The sequence below is a fragment of the Tamandua tetradactyla genome, chromosome 4, assembly GCF_023851605.1.
Source record: "Tamandua tetradactyla isolate mTamTet1 chromosome 4, mTamTet1.pri, whole genome shotgun sequence".
In the NCBI taxonomy this organism is placed as follows: domain Eukaryota; kingdom Metazoa; phylum Chordata; class Mammalia; order Pilosa; family Myrmecophagidae; genus Tamandua; species Tamandua tetradactyla.
The window spans coordinates 75,221,648-75,238,808 of record NC_135330.1 but is presented as its reverse complement, the minus strand read 5'-3'; the positions used below and the strand labels follow the sequence as shown (position 1 = coordinate 75,238,808).

Genomic DNA, 17,161 nt, shown 5'->3' with positions numbered 1-17,161 from the left:
CTTTGCCTTTTGAGTTTTATCTCAAATTTCTACTTAGCTGTTATATTATTCCTTTGTTCATGTTCGGTCCTGTCTCTTGAATGGGTTTAATACCTCCTTGCAGGTAAATGCTCTGCTAAAGGCCGTGTTGCGTCTCTCACAGAACCTATCGCAAGGCTCTATCTGGGGGAGGTGGGATGCTGCACAAAGGGCCATTGATTTTCTGTGATTTGCTGATGCGACCTCATCGAGTCCTCTTCTCCCCCTGCAGCTGTCGGAAGGCACAACCACCCGGCAGACCCTTCACGGCCTGCAGCCCTGCACGGTGTACTCCATCTGGGTGGAGGCTTGCACCTGCCTCGCCTGTTGCAGCAGAGGGCCGGCGGCTGAGCTGAAGACTCTTCCTGCGCCACCCACAGGACTGCCCTCTCCCCAAATCCACGCCCTGGCCTCCAGGACGGCCTCCTTCCAGTGGAGGCCCCCTCTGTTCCCCAACGGTGTCATTGAAAGGTATTGGGCCAGCTGAAGAAGCCAAAGCAACACGTATAGTGAGGCACATTGCACAGGGAGGGGCTAGCATGTTGAGCCGAAACCTAGGGCAAAATGATAAATTGCTCTGAATGGTAATGTCACTTGCAAAGTGCAAAAAAACAGAAAATAAACCAAGGATAAATAGGTGAACAACGAAGTTCTTTAATTATGAAAGACAATGCAAGGTGTTTGTATCCATTGAAATAATATACTTCTCATTGTTCTCTTGACTCATCCATTCTCGAAGTCTTAGCTGGAAAATAAGAAATTTCCATGTTTAAATGAGAATTTCCTTGTTCTAATTTAAAGTGTTAAATAAATCACTGTTTGAGAGAATGGAGTTATTTCATTCACCGAAAAGCTAGAAGAAAGAGTATTTCCTTCATTCTGAACAGAGAAGGAGGATTTTATCATTCTCCTCTTAAAGGAGAGAAAGATCTTCTCTCTACCAACAAGAATTACTCGTGCTGGGTGGAAAGCAACATATGACAAGCAAAATTGTGACTTCTTAAAGTGTTTCTCTGGTAACGTCCATTGTTCCTTTCCAACAGCATTAAAGAGAGAGTTTCTGAGAGCAGTTTACCACCCATAGAAATCTTAAAAGAGCTTGTGATTCAATGAGAGCAAAATGTCTCCTTACAAAATTTAACCAGTTTTAAGGAGTTAAACTAATTCCATTGCCTATCTTCTCTTTACATGTTCTCATCCCAGCTATGAACTCCAACTCTACAGGTCTTGCACTCGCAATTCAGCCCTGCCCTGCACTCCCAGCCCAACAGAGACAAAATACATGGGGCCCGGGTTGACAGCCAGCTTTGGGGGTCTCCAGCCTTATACCACCTACAAGCTGAGAGTGGTGGCACACAACCAAGCAGGCAGCACAACCTCCAAATGGATCAGCTTCACCACCCAAAAAGAATGTAAGTAGAAGCGGCTACTGCCTTCCGCTAGGGGGGGGGGGGGGGTAGGGAGGCACACAGGAGGGGCTTGCCATGAAATTTAGGAGAAAGACTTTTTTAAAAAGGATTGAGTGAAGGTTCAATGACATTGAACGCTACAGAGACATCAGCGAAGATGACTACTGAAAAAGCATGTCTACTGGATTTAACAATATGGAGGTCAAGGAATTCAGGAAGCTTTTTTCAGGTAGCAGTGGGGTGAGACCCAATTTAAAGGAAGTTAAGTAGTGAGTGAAAAGAGAAAAAAAATGGACACATACCTGTAGATCATTCCCGAGAGAAGTTTGCCAGGCCTTTTCTTTTCCAATTGCATAGCATGATCTCTAGCTTCTCCAGAAAGCATTGAGATCTGACAGCGTCAGGAAAAGCAAACAGGTGATTCAGTGCTGAAAAGGACCTTTATCTAATTAATTTGGGACCACCTCACATTTTTATGGAGAACCTCTTTTCAGGGTTAAAAAGGTATATATGTTTACTGTTAAAAAATAGCAAATGAAAACAGTATAAAGAAAAAAATGAGAACTTATAATCAGCACCAGCTGCATAATTTGCAGGGCCCCAAATGAGTAAGAATGTAAAGATGATGCCCACAGAGCATGAAATCTGCCTGGGGTCCATTTAAATCTTTGAGTCATTCTCCTGCGAAGCCTACTCTACACCACCCAGAGGCTACCACTAGCAACATTTTGGCCTGCCGCCTTCCTTTAGTCCCTTTTGTATGCATAATTTTTATTATATAGCTGAGACCAGACTTTAGTTAAAATTTCATAGTCCGCTTTTTATGCTCGACATTATTTCATTAGCGTTTTCCCATGATATTAAAAATTCTTTAGCCACCAAATTTAATAGATAATCTAATATTCCATGATATGAATCATTTGGGCTTTTCAGTGGTTTCCAGTATGTCCCTTTTGTAAAGAATGTTTTGAGAAAAGTCTTTTGTAACAAATCCTGGTCTGAATATCTTGAATATCTCCTTAAATTAAACTTTGACAAATGGAACTGACTGCACCAAGTATTTGAATATTTTAAGGCTTTGAATACTTTTTTGCAAACTGGCTTTGGAGAAGGATTCTATCAAATTGCAATCTCGCCTTCAGTATTCAGCACTGAGTAGTAGATCACTTTTTTAATTAATAATTACATATTCATTAAAGTCAAATGCCTCGTGCAAGCCCTCTATGTGCCTGAGCAGCGAGGTGGTAGGTGGCTGTCTTCCCAGAGGACTTGCTAGCTCCTGCCCTGTTCAGACATTTTACAGACAACCCCGACAGCAAGCCTGCGAAGAAAGAAATGTGTGATTCCAATTCACAGATGAGAAAACCAAGGCAGAACTAGGGACCAAGTGCTCACATTTTGGGACGCCATTCACCCAGACTGAGGCCCCTAGAGGCAGGCGATGCAGCGGGTGGGTGCAGTACTAAGGCCAGATCTCCTTGGTAGCCTGCCTTGTGTTCCCATCTTGCATGCAGCATCTGACGCTACATCCCTTCTCCCCGAGCTCAGCTGCACCTTCAGTACAACTGGAGTGGGCTAGCTCCCCTCTTTCATTGACAAAGATTTCAAACCTTCCCCGCCTTCCTCAAACCTCCCAGGTCTTCTCACTCTCTCTCCACTTACAGATAATCATGACTGTCCACCTGTCCCTTTACTCTCTGCGATCACCTTTGCCAAGAAAGGAAAAGTTAGTCATTTGTTCCTCATCTCACCACAGACAAACCTCCCTGCGTTTACCCTGCTCCTGTCAGCAAGAAGGAAGAAGTGGCTCCTCCATTCATAGGAGAGCAAACCTGCCTCTAGTGCTGTGACTCCCACCCCTGCAGGAATCCTTCACTATTTGTTTGTTTGGTATGCGGTATGGTAGGGCTCACATTCCATTCTTTTCCCCTGTGGCCACCCAGTTACCGCAGCACCATTTGTTGATTTATTTTTTGGAAGTGCATGGACTGGGAATCGCACCCAGCTCTCCCTCATGGCAGGTCAGAATTCTGCTACTGAGCCACCCTTGTACCCAGATCAGCCCTCACCTCTGCTTAATCTCCAGTATATCATTCGGAGCAGATTCTTCCCTTTTGGATTCAAATTTGCTTCTATCTCTTTAATGTTAAAGCAAACACATGAACAAACTCTACTTTCCCTTCCAGTTTCCTCCGCCTCACTCTAAAGAATGGTCTGCATGTGCCGTGTCCATTTTCTCTCTCCCCACTTACTCTTTAACTTCCTGCAAACTGGTTTTCATCCTATCATTGCATGAAAATTTCCCCTAAAGTGCCTTTGCCCTCCATATTAATAAACCCAATAGGCAGTTTCTCCACTCGTCGGTGTTATTGACTTTCCATTCAATGCAACTGAACCCTCAATTCTTTTAGAAAAAGAAGTCATATCCCCTGGTTTTTCATGCAAAGCTTCTCCTAGTTGTCCTTCTCTCTTTTCAGCTCTTTCTTCTTAGTCAACTGTTTGGTCAATCCTTCACTAACCCACTCCTTCAAGTCTAGATCCCAAATGCATTTGTCTCTTTTCCTTCTCTCCCCTCCCCTCCTTTCACCTCCTTTTCTCCCTTCTCTTCCCTCTTCATGTGAGTCCATATACTCCAAAGCTTCAGTTACAAAAGCTGACTCCCAAATTGTCACCTCCTACCCAAGCCCTTTGCTTTGAAATCTAATGTCCTCATTCCTGCCAATCCTAAAGAACACCTAGGGCAATATACAAGATTCCACAAGGGTTCCATGAGCTAGAGTAACTTTCCAGAAACCCACAACCTCCAGATGGGTCCCTGGGCCAAATAAGTCCTGAAACCTAGAGGGCCCAGCCTCTTCAGAAAATCAGATGGTTCCATTTTCCTACCCCATATTAGTGACAGACCTCTTCAACATGAAAAAGTTAGAATGGCCGTAGCCCAAACTCCCCTGAAGAGAGGGATAGAGAGATCACAGGTGATGGTGGAGCTATACAGAGAAGATAGGATTTAACAAATGAATATGATTGCTGAATCATTGAGTTGATATCTCTTTTAGTCTCCAGTATCTTAGAGCAGCTAGAAGTAAAAACCTGAAATTGTGGAATTGTAACCATGTCAAACTCTGAAATAGGTTCAAACTCTGAAAATTACAACTAATTGTGGTGCTGTGCTTTGAAATGCATTGCTTTTTTGTATATAGGTTATTTTTCACAAAAAAGAAAAAAAATGTCAATTGTGGTGATAAAAATGTATCTATTCCTTCTAGCCTCCTATATTCTGGAGCAGCTAGAAAGAAAATCTGAGATGATGGTATGGGAGCCCATGACAAACTCTGGGATCTGTCCTGTAACTACTTGTTGAAGAGTGCTTTGAAAACTATTGCTTATTTCGTTCTTTGCTTTTTATATATATGTTAATATTATACAATAAAAAAGTTAAAGAAAAAAAGAAAGAAAGAAATCCAATATCTTCTTAGACATCTTCCTTTGGACTTCTCTTAAGCAACATGTTTAGCCCCTTCATTTGGACTTCCTTTGGACTTTAACAGATCCCAAACAAAGTTTGCATCCTTCTCCTAAATCTGCTCCTCCTTCACACCTCAATTTCTCAATTTTATCTCCAACACAGAGCAAAATGACATAGACATCCCTAAAAAAAATGTTCTCTAATGATTGAGTGAGCACATCTAAAACTTCTCACCTTTATTGTGGCCATCACTCAATCAGTATCCTATAATCAAAGCAAAACCAGTGATTCTTAGTAATACATACTGTCTAATTTTGTCATCTCCTTTACTTTTTTGATGATTTCTCTCCTCTTCCCAGTTCATGAACACAAAAAAGGGACTGTGAGACACATTTATTCCTTAAATGAAAGTATAACAAAATGAATTTTGACTTGCTAATTAAAAATGCTGCTATATTCAGGGAGTGGGGGCAAAGCGTTATCTCCAACTTTCTTAAGAAAAGAAGCAACTATACTTCATAGTACATCCATAAACCTTTCTCACACTTTTGCTAGTTGCTCCAGGCTTCTGTAGATATTGGCCAGGAGACCTGGCCAGAGCAGAAATTTGGCCCTTGCAGGTTATAACCAATTCTCTTTTTAATCATGAATCTTAGCTTTTGCCAGATAATTTTTTTTTCTTTCATCAAAAGAATAAAGTGAGCAAATTTAAGATCTCCTTCCTTACTGTTCTTCTTTCACATCGGAGAAGTTGCTGAAATCTGGACCGTCCCTGAGAGAGAAAAGTTTCTCTTAATCTTACTAACTCCGTAGATCTGGATAAAGACAATAAATGACTGACAACACACATGGATTTTTTTTTTTAACCATTTATGCTATTGTTGATGTGTTATACAAACTAGAAGAGAGAAAACATCACAGAATGAAACCAACAGATAATTTAAAAATAGAGTTAGCAATTTTATATGAATGTGGTCACCTGTGCACTGAGAACAGGGCCTGGGAAGCCTTAGCAACATGTTCAGCCCCTTAGTGCTTGAATCGCACCTTCAGTGAAATAGCAGAACTGAAGTGTGAAGGTTGAATACTGGCCTTCTGGAGGGAAAAATATCCTGAAGTCTTGCCAATTTCCACGGTGTAAATACGCCTACTATGGTTGAATTCAAGGCGCCAGCCTGACAGCACTGAACACGGAGTTGGAAGAGATGTGTAGCACTGCACCATGATATGACATTTTCACCATCCCGATAGGATAGATGTAAATAATCTTGACAGCGTAGTAGTAAATGTAGTAAAATAATTAAGAACTCATGAATTTGGAGACCTTCTTTGATCTTAATATAATTTGTTTTAAAATATAATTTAATTTTAATAGTGGCTGTGCTTAACAACTGACTCACAGCATTCATGAAGATTTAACAATCAGTAGAAGCTGACTCCAACACACCACTGTCAAGTACCTAAAAAGAAAACTAGTAAATCATATTCCTTTAAATAAAGATGTACTGGTTGTGACAAAGCAGCAGGAACTTTGGAGTCCAGCAGGCCTGGGTTCAAATCCAGCTCGTTCTGGTTTGCTAGCTGCCAGAATGCAATATACCAGAAATGGAATGACTTTTAAAAAAGGGAATTTAATAAATTGCAAGTTAACGGTTTTTAGGCCATGGAAATGTCCCAATTAAAGCAAGTCTATAGAAATGTCCAATCTAAAGCATCTAGGGAAAGATGCCTTGGTCCGAGAAGGCCGATCAAGTTCAGGGTTTCTCCCTCAAGTGGAAAGGCACATGGCGAGCATGGTCAGGGTTTCTCTCTTGGCTGGAAGGGCACGTGGCGAACACGGTGTCATCTGCTAACTTCCTCTCCAGCTCCCCGGGAGGTGTTTTCCTTCATCTCCAAAAGTCACTGGCTGGTGGACTCTCTGCTTTGTGGTTCTGTGGCATTCTCTGTTGCGGCTTTCTCGTGGCTCTGTCGTTCTCTGCTTTGAATCTCCAGCTTTCTCCAAAATGTTTCCCTCTTATAGGTCAAGACCCACCCAAACGGGTGGAGACACATCTCCACCTAATCCAGTTTAACAACCTCTCTTGATTGAGTCACATCTCCGGGGAGATGATCTAATTACAGTTTCAAACATACAATACTGAATAGGGATTAGAAGAAATGGCTGCCTTTACAAAATGGGATTAGGATTAAAACATGGCTTTTCTAGGGTACATGCATCCTTTCAAATCAGCACATAGCTATTGACTATAGGTAAGATGTTTAGCTTCTCTAAACCTTAGTTTCCGCATCTGAGAAGTAGGAAGTAATCCTTACAGGATTCTTTTAAGGATCCATTGAGATACACATGCCAGCAGCATAGTACCTCTTACTGGTTTCTCAGTCTTCTTTTGGGAAAGTACATAGCTATGTTGTTCCTGCTTATTTTGATTGTTTGCTCACTCTCACTCAGGTGCCCTCCCTATCTTTCTATTTTCATCCAATGTATTAGCCTCCTCTTTACTTGTACTATTATGAAATACGGGAGAAGTGATGTCTATTGAATTAAGGTGACAGAGGGAGACACAGACTAATGCAACAGTGTGTTCCGTGCTGAAATTAGGCAACATTGCAGTTGGAAAAACAGAGATTTAAGGAGGCCTCAACAGCTCTAGTTTTGGTATTTCTGGAAAATTTTTCTTACGGCTTTAAGAAAACATTTTTATTTTGAAGGTAAGACTCCAATTTGTCTTGTAATTGAATCCTATTATCACAAAAGCATGATTTTTCTTTCCAAAGCTCACACATTCCGTTCTTTTCTTAAAAGCTGACTCAATGTAAAGCTGGACCTTAATGCTTTTACAAATGTATTGATTATTTTATGGAAAACTGGATATCATGAAATAAATTTCTTCTGAGTTAACTCAGAGATATGGCACTACTTTGTTTCTACAAAAATTGTTCCTTTAAAAATGAGTCCCATTTAGGGATATTTTCTCTTTGTTTTAGTAAGGAGCTGAAAAATGAATAGAAAGCATGACTATAAAATGCACACAAAGTTGCTTCTGTATTTGATATAATATTTAGGAGACCTGAGCTTGATTATATACTAATGTAGTATGCTATTGATTGATTAGTCAGGGCAATGAATTATTATACTCCAATTGCTACTTGCAAGGCTTTTTAACCATCTTTGAAAACAAACTAGAGGTTCAAGAAAAAGCTTTAAAAATAAATGGATGCCAAGAGGACATAATTCACCTTCTAAGCAGTTTGGTTTGGAGAAAAAAATATATTAACTTCATCTAGTCCTTGGGGCTTCATAGCAATAAATATTGATTTGATATGAAAAATAGCTATCCACTGTAGTTAATAGTGTTAAGGATACTTTACCTGTTAAAAGGGAAAACGCAACAAAATATGAGCTTCAGGGTTATGTCAGTGAGCAGACCATTGTATGTTAATAGTTTTATTTCATAACACCACTCTCCATTGATTTCTTTTTGGAAAGCCGGTGCAAAGTTGCTGAGAAAGCATTTCACACATGTTCCCTTCAGGACTGGTTTTCTTTTTACCTCCAATACCAGTTTTCTCCCCTTCCCTTCTCCCCCTCCCTCTCCCCTCCCCACCCCTCCTCCTCTCCCCTTCCTCACCCCCCCCTTTTTTTAACGGTGGTGAAGAGTAAAGGTTTCCAGTAATGCCAGGTTTTTTTTTTATTTGGGGGGAGTTTTTTTTTTAGCTCATATTAAAAAGAAAAAAAAAAGTATGCATGCACAGAAACATACAACTTTCTCCCAACAGTACCTCAGTTCCAAGCCCCTTTTTCCGTGGACAGCAACTTGTCTGTGGTGTGTGTCAGCTGGCGTGACAGCTTCCTCCTGAACGGCGCGCTGCGGGGGTTCGTGCTGACCGACGGGAGACAGCGCGTGTTCAGTGGCCTGGACACCACCCACTGCCTCCCGAGGACGTCGGACAAAAGTCAGTGTCTGATTCCCACTTCTCTATTTGGAAGGAGCTCAGGTCCCCAGCTTTGGAGACATTTTTAAGTCTGGCAGGGGATCAGCAGATGCTCCCCATTAAAATGTCTTGGGTTTGAGTGGCCGCTTCTTATGGAAAAGACACTGCTCAGAGCCGGTCAAGTTTTCTTCCCCTTGCTGTGTGATGTATGGCAGTCGTGCAGCTCAGAGAGGGCGCTGCCTCCTCCTGAGTCTCACGATGACGGATCAGGAGAGTCGTAGCACCCAGAAAGTGGCCCCTTCGCATCCACAAGCAGCACCCCCTTTAAAAAAATTATTTTTATTAACACATCTTCGCACACACACAGTCCATACATGGTGTACAATCAGTGGCTCACAGTATCTTCACATGGTTGTGTGATGATACTGTGATATCATCACAGTATGGTCATCATGACCATTTCTTAGAACATAGCAACACACTTTTAGGGGCTTTAGAGATTTTCTGGCCATGCCCCAGCCTCCAAGCTGAGCCCCATCAGACACAGCCATCTCCAACTATTCATGATCCTAAGGCAGGGGTTTCCCTAACTCCCTCATATCTGTCCCTGCACATCACAACCCTTTTTCCTCCAAAACAGGGTTCCTTCCCCCTGTTTGGTTAGTTTCATGGCCTTTTTTATCACGTCATGTCTTTCTAAGGGAAATGAAAGGTGGTTTTACATGGTGCTAAGTAATTTCTAGGGATCAGCCTGCAGGTGGGACCGGGAGATGTGTAGCCATTTTAAGCAATTGGGATTCACACAGTGAGTTAGAGTGTATTTTTTGGTTTAAGTGAAAATGTTATTTATTTATCTATTCATTTATTTTTGGCTAAATGGTAAAGGTAGGCAATGAGCTCCAGCATGACAGTTGTATTATTTCAGATTTCACTGCAGCATTTTTTGTAACAATTCAGCTACACATGTTTGTGGTCTCATTTCTTGGCCACCTGGGGCAGGTTGATGTGCTGGAAGATTGGCCAACAGCTGGGGAGGTCCATGTCCCCCTCCTTGGTAGGCCTCCAGGCATCTGTCTGACCTGGCAAAAGTGGCTTCCCCTCAGGTTTCTGGTTATCAAGCTAGGAAATCAGACCATGTGATTTCCAAGATCCCTTTTGAGCTCTCCTGCTCAGTAAGAAACTTGGGATCACTCAGTGAAAGGTATACCTGTACACAATACATTAAACCATATGCAAAACCTGGTATGGGGCAGGCCATGGTGGCTCAGCAGGCAGAGTTCTCGCCTGCCATGCCAGAGACCCAGTTCAATTCCCGGTGCCTGCCCATGCAAAAAAAAAAAAAAAAAAAAACATGGCATTATCCTTTATTCCTCTGATAATTCTTGGCTTTGCTACATAAGCTATATGCTTCTTTAATGCTGTTACCTATAGTTACACTATTATCATATCAATTACAGCTTTTTTCTTGATAATTTTTAAAATTAGAAATAAATTTTCATAAAAGTCACACAGCTTGCCCAGGAATTCTATTTTCAGACTTTTTCATACTATGACACAATATTCTTTTAAAAATATGCCCGCGTTTTGTAGGCAATGAATGATCAAGTCATTTATAGGTTTTTCCTATTGTTCAGCCTTCCTTTTCCAGGTCATCTGCACAACAGATAAAGGAAGTGTTAAGACACCATTCATCCGATATGATACCTCTACGGGACTCGGTAAGCTTTTAACTTATATTCAGTGTAGCACCCACTCATTTTCCTAAAAAAAAGCTTGCATATGTTTCTTTATACATATTTGTTCTAGTATGTTAGCACAGACTATGTGAGAGGGCTTGTGTTAAGATGTAAGAAAAAAAAATTTTTTTTATGTCTCCATTGAAACTTGTATTAGATGAGGAGTTAGAAAACACTCTTAAAATGCCAATCATTGAATGACAAATGTGGAGAAGATGAGAGCGAGCTGACTAAACTGCTCTCCTAATCATAAATCCTGTCAATAAAACAGCTGTGTGACTGTGTACCCGCCCACCGGGAGAAGTCAGGAGAAAGAACAAAGGAAGGAAGAAAACACCTTAATCCTAATTTGTGTTGATAATAATAGTTTCAGAGTCTAAAATGGTGAATTTGGATATTGTTGTTTTATATCTCCCTAAAAGGACATGAATTGGCTGTTAGTACCAAGGAATTCAACTGAAGAGATGAAATTGTAATTTTTTAAAAATCATCTTTTAAATTGAGTTCTTCCCATAATCTTGAAACCTAAGATATGTGGTATTTCACAATTTGAAAGGAAAAGTTGGAGAAACGTCAAAACTTTTCCGCGAGAAAAGTTTAAATACCCTAGTTTAAATTCCGGTAATTAATGTTACATCAAATTTATATGCAAACATAGTGGTTTAGGAAGATAAGAATGTCCAAACATTCTGAAACATGGGTCAAGATATATATTGTTGTCAAGGATAGCTTCGATCTGTAAAAAATGTTAAAATATTACCTGTCTTTCCAAGCTACATATCTGGACACCATGCGAAATTGCTTATAGCATTTAGCGCAATTTCTCCCACCTGGTTTGTCCTCTCTTTCTGTAACAGCAACTGTGGGAGAGAACAGCCCCCATTTGGCAGGCTTGTGGCAATGCCCATGTTTCCTTAGGTGGATGTTAGAGGTCTAAGGGACACACTAACTATCCCAGGAATGCTTGGTAAGCCTGTTGCCAAGTCTCGAATCTGGACGTGGCTCGATTGACTCCAGTATTTTTTCTTTAGCAATGGTTCCCAAATTAAATGCACCTAAGAATCACCTCAATGTACTTGCTCGCTGCGCAGTTTCTGAGGACCCCAGTGGAGATTCAGATTCAGGAGTCACCAGGAAGCTGCTCCTTAAGCAGTTTCTGTTCAGGGATTAGAATGCAGATGGTCCAGGACCACGCCGGTGGCTTCCAGCCCTGTCTCCTCATTCAGATCGCTTGTCCCACCAATGCTGTCCCCCTTGGTCAATGGGAGGTACGTGCGTGTGTCCTCGGGGCAGGCAGAAAACAGACAGGGACTTCCTCTCACACGGGTCCTGGGGTTGGGCTTGTCTTTGGAACCGAACTGGGACCAGCCTCAGGAGTTCCCAGCTCTGAGTTTGAACCTCTCCCCTGATGCACACGCGGAGACCCTCAAAGTGAAAGGGCATGTTGCAAAGAGAAAAGGGAAGGGAGAAAGAGACAACCTCCCCGGTTCCAAGCCCTCCATAAAAGAGGAGAAATCTCTTTTTCAGGAATCCATCTTGAGATTCCAGTGTTGAGACCTGAGCTGTGAAAGCTGACCCTCGTGCTTGGAGCCTGGGAGCTTGGGCCAGAGCCCAGGGAATGCGGAGGACTGAGAGATGTCGTGGTCCATGCCGAGAGCTATCACTCAACTTTGATGCCCAGAGTCAGTTTTCATTTTTATGATAGAATTTTTAAAACATTCCTGCTCCTTTGCCGGAAGGCAACCTCCAAGCAGGAAAGTCACACAGGCCTCATTTCCCTCTGACAGCTTGGAAAGCTATTTCCCTTTTGAGTCTTCCCTCCTGCCTGCTGCCCGTGTGTCCCCCAGGTTCTCCTGAATGATGGGACCACCAGGGGCAGGTCACTTTCCAGAGCCCTGGTCCTACAGGACGCACAGAGGAAATGCCACTCTTTTAGTGTGTATCCAAAGTTTGTGTGTTTTTAATCAACAATGGTGTATAGCCAAAGTTTGTATGTTTTAAATCAACCAACAAACACTGGTCCCTAATTAGAGGAATTCTGACTCGGGAAGCTGGACCAGAGTTTTGACTCCAACTTCTCATTATAGTGACAGGGAAACAGAGGCCCAGAGAGGCTTCGGGATTTCTAACCAAAGAGCTGGTCACAAGCAGTGCTAAGGTTACCAGAGTAATATCCCTCCTCTCATGGAGTTTAAAATTTCACTTTTAGTCACTTTCTCTCCCTCCCTTCAATATTCTCACCCCAACTCTTAGCTCTTACTTGCTAATCCTTCCCCTGAGAAGGTGGGTGGGTGAAGAGTCAGGCACACAAGTTCCCTTAGGTGCCGACAAACGGGAAGTTTGTCCCATAGACACCTGCCTCTGTGTCTGTCCTCCTGCCTCTTGGCTGTAGGCATTTGACTCAGAACGGCAGCTGCCTACTGGCCTGTGTGGTGACCGCATCCGACCCCACAGCCTTCCTGGCCTGGCCGCAGCCAGCAGCAGGGCTGAGGATGGCCTCTGAGACCCACTCCTGCCTAGCCTGCCCACCTGACGTAGGATTCTGCCGCTCTTTGCTGTGATGCATGACCCCCGTAAGCCTTGCTGCTTGTCCTGATTCATTTAGGCTCATTCCCCACATCCACGAGACTTAATAAGCCTGACCTTGCCCATCCTTCAGCCTGGTAAAGCTTGGCATAGGGCCTGGCACAGGGCCAACGCTCCTTAAATGTGAGCCACTTTATCAGGCTCATTAGTAGAAAATCACATCGGCTGTACTCTCGACACGTGGACAGATATCAAGGGTTAAGTGGACCCATTGCTAAAGGATGTCTTTCGCATGGATGCTCTCCCAGGGCGTGTGAGTGATGGTTTGCAGAACTTTTGCTATTTAGCACAGAGGCCACGGGAAAAGAAAGACCAAGACAAGGGGGTAGGCACAGGCTGTTCACAGCACAGTGCAAAACAGGATCTGAGGTCTCAAAATCCAGTTTGCACAAGACTCCTCCAGGGCAGGACTGACTGCCACACGAAGTGAGTTGATCTGGGTCCCTAACGCATGTCCATGTGCGTGGTGGGATCGCGGCAGCAATAGCAGTGAGGGGCCCAGTCCCTCGGGAAAGCCAGGTGCTCGGGAGAGGCATTCACTCCCGGATGCCCGGGTGAGAGCAGACCATCCTGCTGGTAATTTAGCAACCACTTTTCAAAATTCTAGCCGCTGCTTGTCTTTCCCAGGACTTGCTCAGGCAGCAGTGATTTCCAACCTGTGTGGCAATGCCAGGGGTGTTGGCAAGGTCTCCCGAGGACTGCAGCTTCTCTACAACCCACGGACCCACTGGCCATTCCCCCAGCCCGGAACACAAGTGCAAACAAGCACCATTTGTGGAGCTGCTTTAAATTTCTTTCTAATTTACTATGAAATAACAGGGCGATAGATCACAGAATTGCCTGCTGAAGTAATGCTTCCCTTTTTATCTCCATGGGTTTTACAGGCCTGGGGCTGACAACTCCCAGTGAAAAGAGGGGATCTGGAAGCAAGGGCACGGCCTTCTACAGCGAGCTGTGGTTCATTGCATTGATGGCACTGCTGGGCTTGATCTCGTTGGCTGTTTTTCTCTTCCTGATACTGCAAAGAAAACTCCACAAAGAGCCATATATCAGGGAGAGGCCTCCCCTAGTACCTCTTCAGAAGAGAATGTCACCCCTGAGTGTCTACCCACCTGGGGAAAGCCATATGGTACGTCCCAGAAGGCACGGGGTGGGGTGCAGGAGCATTTCCCCGGCACTGGTCTAGAATATTTGTGTTCCTTTGTTTAGGGGGAAGTGTTTTCATGTCCACGGTAACAAGGTGTTAGGTGACAGTTCTGTGTGACCGAATGTGGAGCAAGTGACCCTAGAACCATAGTCTGAACTTTGGCTCCACGTTAGAATCACCTGGGCAGCCTGGCCCTCGTCCCACAAATTCCGACTGTTGGTCTGGGGAGGGGCCTGAGCACTGTCTGTCTGTCTGTCTGTCTGTTTTTAGACTCTCCAGGTGATTCTAATGTGCAACCAGGGATGAGAATTTCTGCCATAAGGATATTAAGTTAGAGGGGATGGTGGAGAAGAGTTGCATATTGCAATCCCCTGGTGAACTTACAGTTGCATTACTATGTAATTTGAGGGTTTGGAAATAAAAAACAGAGATGGGGAGGAAAAGGCTAGCGTGTCGGTAGCGCTCAAGCGGTCCCCTGGCCTGGGAACCCTTGACCACCCAGGGCAATGGCTCCTTGGAGCTCCAGAGGACGCATTCGCAGGACAGGAGGTCAGGCTAAGTTACAGGGTGAGTTCTACCCCTAGGGCAGTGCAGGAGGATTGTACAGAGAGCGCTTTTTGATCAGCAGCTGAGTTTCAGCTGCACTCCACATGCCAGGTGGTGGGCTCGGGCGTGGGGCTGTGTCTGCCTGGAGGGGTCAGGCTGCCTTGGCTAATTCCCACCAGGCACCAGCTGCTCCCCAAGCTGTGTGTCCAGGGCACAGCTGCCTGAGGGGCACCCTTGTTCCAGTTTGCACGAAGGTGCTGTCTGAGCTAGTGGCTGCCCTGTGCTGCACCAAAATTAAACCCAGAATCTTGAACACACTGCTGACATTTCAAAACTTAAAAACAAAGCAGAAATTAGGGAACAGTAGCATTGTCAGTTTTCCAGATCTCTTAACTTTCCCAGGATGGAGCAATGAACAGTGGGGAAAACTCTGACCAAGCTGTATCATACCCAGTACCAGAGGTGGAAAGGACAGTAACTCACCATGTTTTTATGGCTGGTGCAAGAAGCAGCAATGGGATAAGTGACTTGGTGGTTGAGAGCAAAGAAGACGATGCCCTGCATAATCTGCTCCTTGGCTCTCTCTGCAGTCACATCTCATACCACTCTCTTCCTTGCTCATGGCACCCCCAGCCTCCTTCACCGTTGAGCACAGCACGGAAGGTCCTCCCACACTCTGCACAAATGTCACCTCCTCTTCCATCTAAAACAGAATTCACTAATCCCTTCACCCACTGGTTTTTTTTCATGGCACTTATGACAACCTGACATCATATCAGATTTGCTTGTCTGACCCCTTGAATAGAATGTAAGCCCCTTGAGCGCTGGAATCCCGTCAGCATTTACAGTCTTGCACCCCGGCACCCAGGTATAGGCACTCCAACAATAATTTATTGAATGAACGAATAAATACGGAGTGGTCAGTTTAAACCACGGGGTCATTTGCTCCCGTTCAGTGTATAGTCATTAGGACATTCTCATTGAAGAAGAGACGCTTCAAAGTTTTTCCTTGTGGAAGAAGAATCTTTCTCCGTAGAGGCCATGCTTTTAGACAAAGGATGCACAACTTCCAGAGGGATGTGAGAGAGTGAAGAAGGCAGAAGAGGAGATTAGCTCAGTCAAGACTGGATTCTACTGAGTGCATGTGGAAGGTGGAAGAGAAATTCCAGAGCATGGCTGGGTACAACTCCTCTGTAATGCCAAGTGTGGTTACAGAAATAAACGTACCCATACACCAATAGTGTCCAGAACTAATTTCAGTGATACCTTCTCCTCTCCATGGACCTGTTCTTTATCTGCAGACATCACTGTCTCATCATTCATTAGGAAGAATTAATTTTTCTCACTTGGTAACTTAGTGATTCTGGATCGTACCATTGCTAGGGTTTTTTTGTTTTTTGAGGAGGAGCATTTGCTTTTATTTGTCATGGGGCTGAGTACAACCAAGAGCATAGATTTTACAGCCTTCCACATTGCTGACACCCCCCTCCTTTTCAATTCTTTTCCTATAATTGTCACTCACTGCAAGCTTAATATGTGCTTATCAAGATAGTCTTTCTGGGTACATGGGTGGTTCAGTGGTAGAATGCTTGCCTTCCATGTGGGAGACCTGGATTTGATTCTCAGAACATGCAACCCCAAAAACCACAAATACAAGGATAGTCTACCTATGCACGCCAGCCAACAGTTAGGATGCTGTGGGGGCTGGAAAGAGACTTGCACCAAGAGCCCTGTGCCTGCTTCAGAATCAATCTTCCTAACACTCCAGTTACTTATTTAACTAGACATTCCTGCCTAACCCTCTTTTTCTAGTTATTTTACTAAATAAGATAAAATAACCCGCAAATGAGTGACCAACATTCTCTCATCCTTTTGGATGCTTTCCTTTTCTCTTATACCACCAAGTGATTTTTACATAGCATTGCCAGGGTTTTGATGAGTCCTTTTAAAGCTTTGTTTTATCCAAGCGAGGTCCATGAGCTAACTGCATCAGCATAGCTTGGGCACAGGAAGTGAATCTGATGAAGAAGCCTGAGCATTTGCCTCAGAAGTCTGATGCACTGGGAAGCTTGAGAATAGCCAAATATGAATTAAAAATATAACAAAATTCGTGTAAGTGTAAGCAGTGCACACCGTCAGATCACCAGTGGGGCAGCTGATGACAGCTTGCAGTCCTGACACAGGCTAAGCTGCCTCTGAGACAGACATAGGCATGAGCTGGGACAAGGAGACACAAAATAATTGCAAAGACTCCCTCCTGTACCCCTAACTATCAAGGCAAAGCAGTGACCACTGACTCACTTTGGCTAAGTTGGTCAAG

General features: G+C 43.6%; 1 protein-coding gene across 1 annotated transcript in view; it reads left to right on the top strand.

The window, feature by feature from the left end:
- Window positions 1-17,161, top strand: part of USH2A (usherin) — an 844,952-nt gene that overhangs the window by 823,488 nt on the left and 4,303 nt on the right. Inside the window, exons 66-70 of the mRNA XM_077157816.1 lie at window positions 251-489; window positions 1,222-1,430; window positions 8,671-8,847; window positions 10,461-10,544; window positions 14,033-14,277. Coding sequence (XP_077013931.1) covers window positions 251-489; window positions 1,222-1,430; window positions 8,671-8,847; window positions 10,461-10,544; window positions 14,033-14,277 — 954 coding nt within the window. The remainder of the gene's footprint in view (window positions 1-250; window positions 490-1,221; window positions 1,431-8,670; window positions 8,848-10,460; window positions 10,545-14,032; window positions 14,278-17,161) is intronic.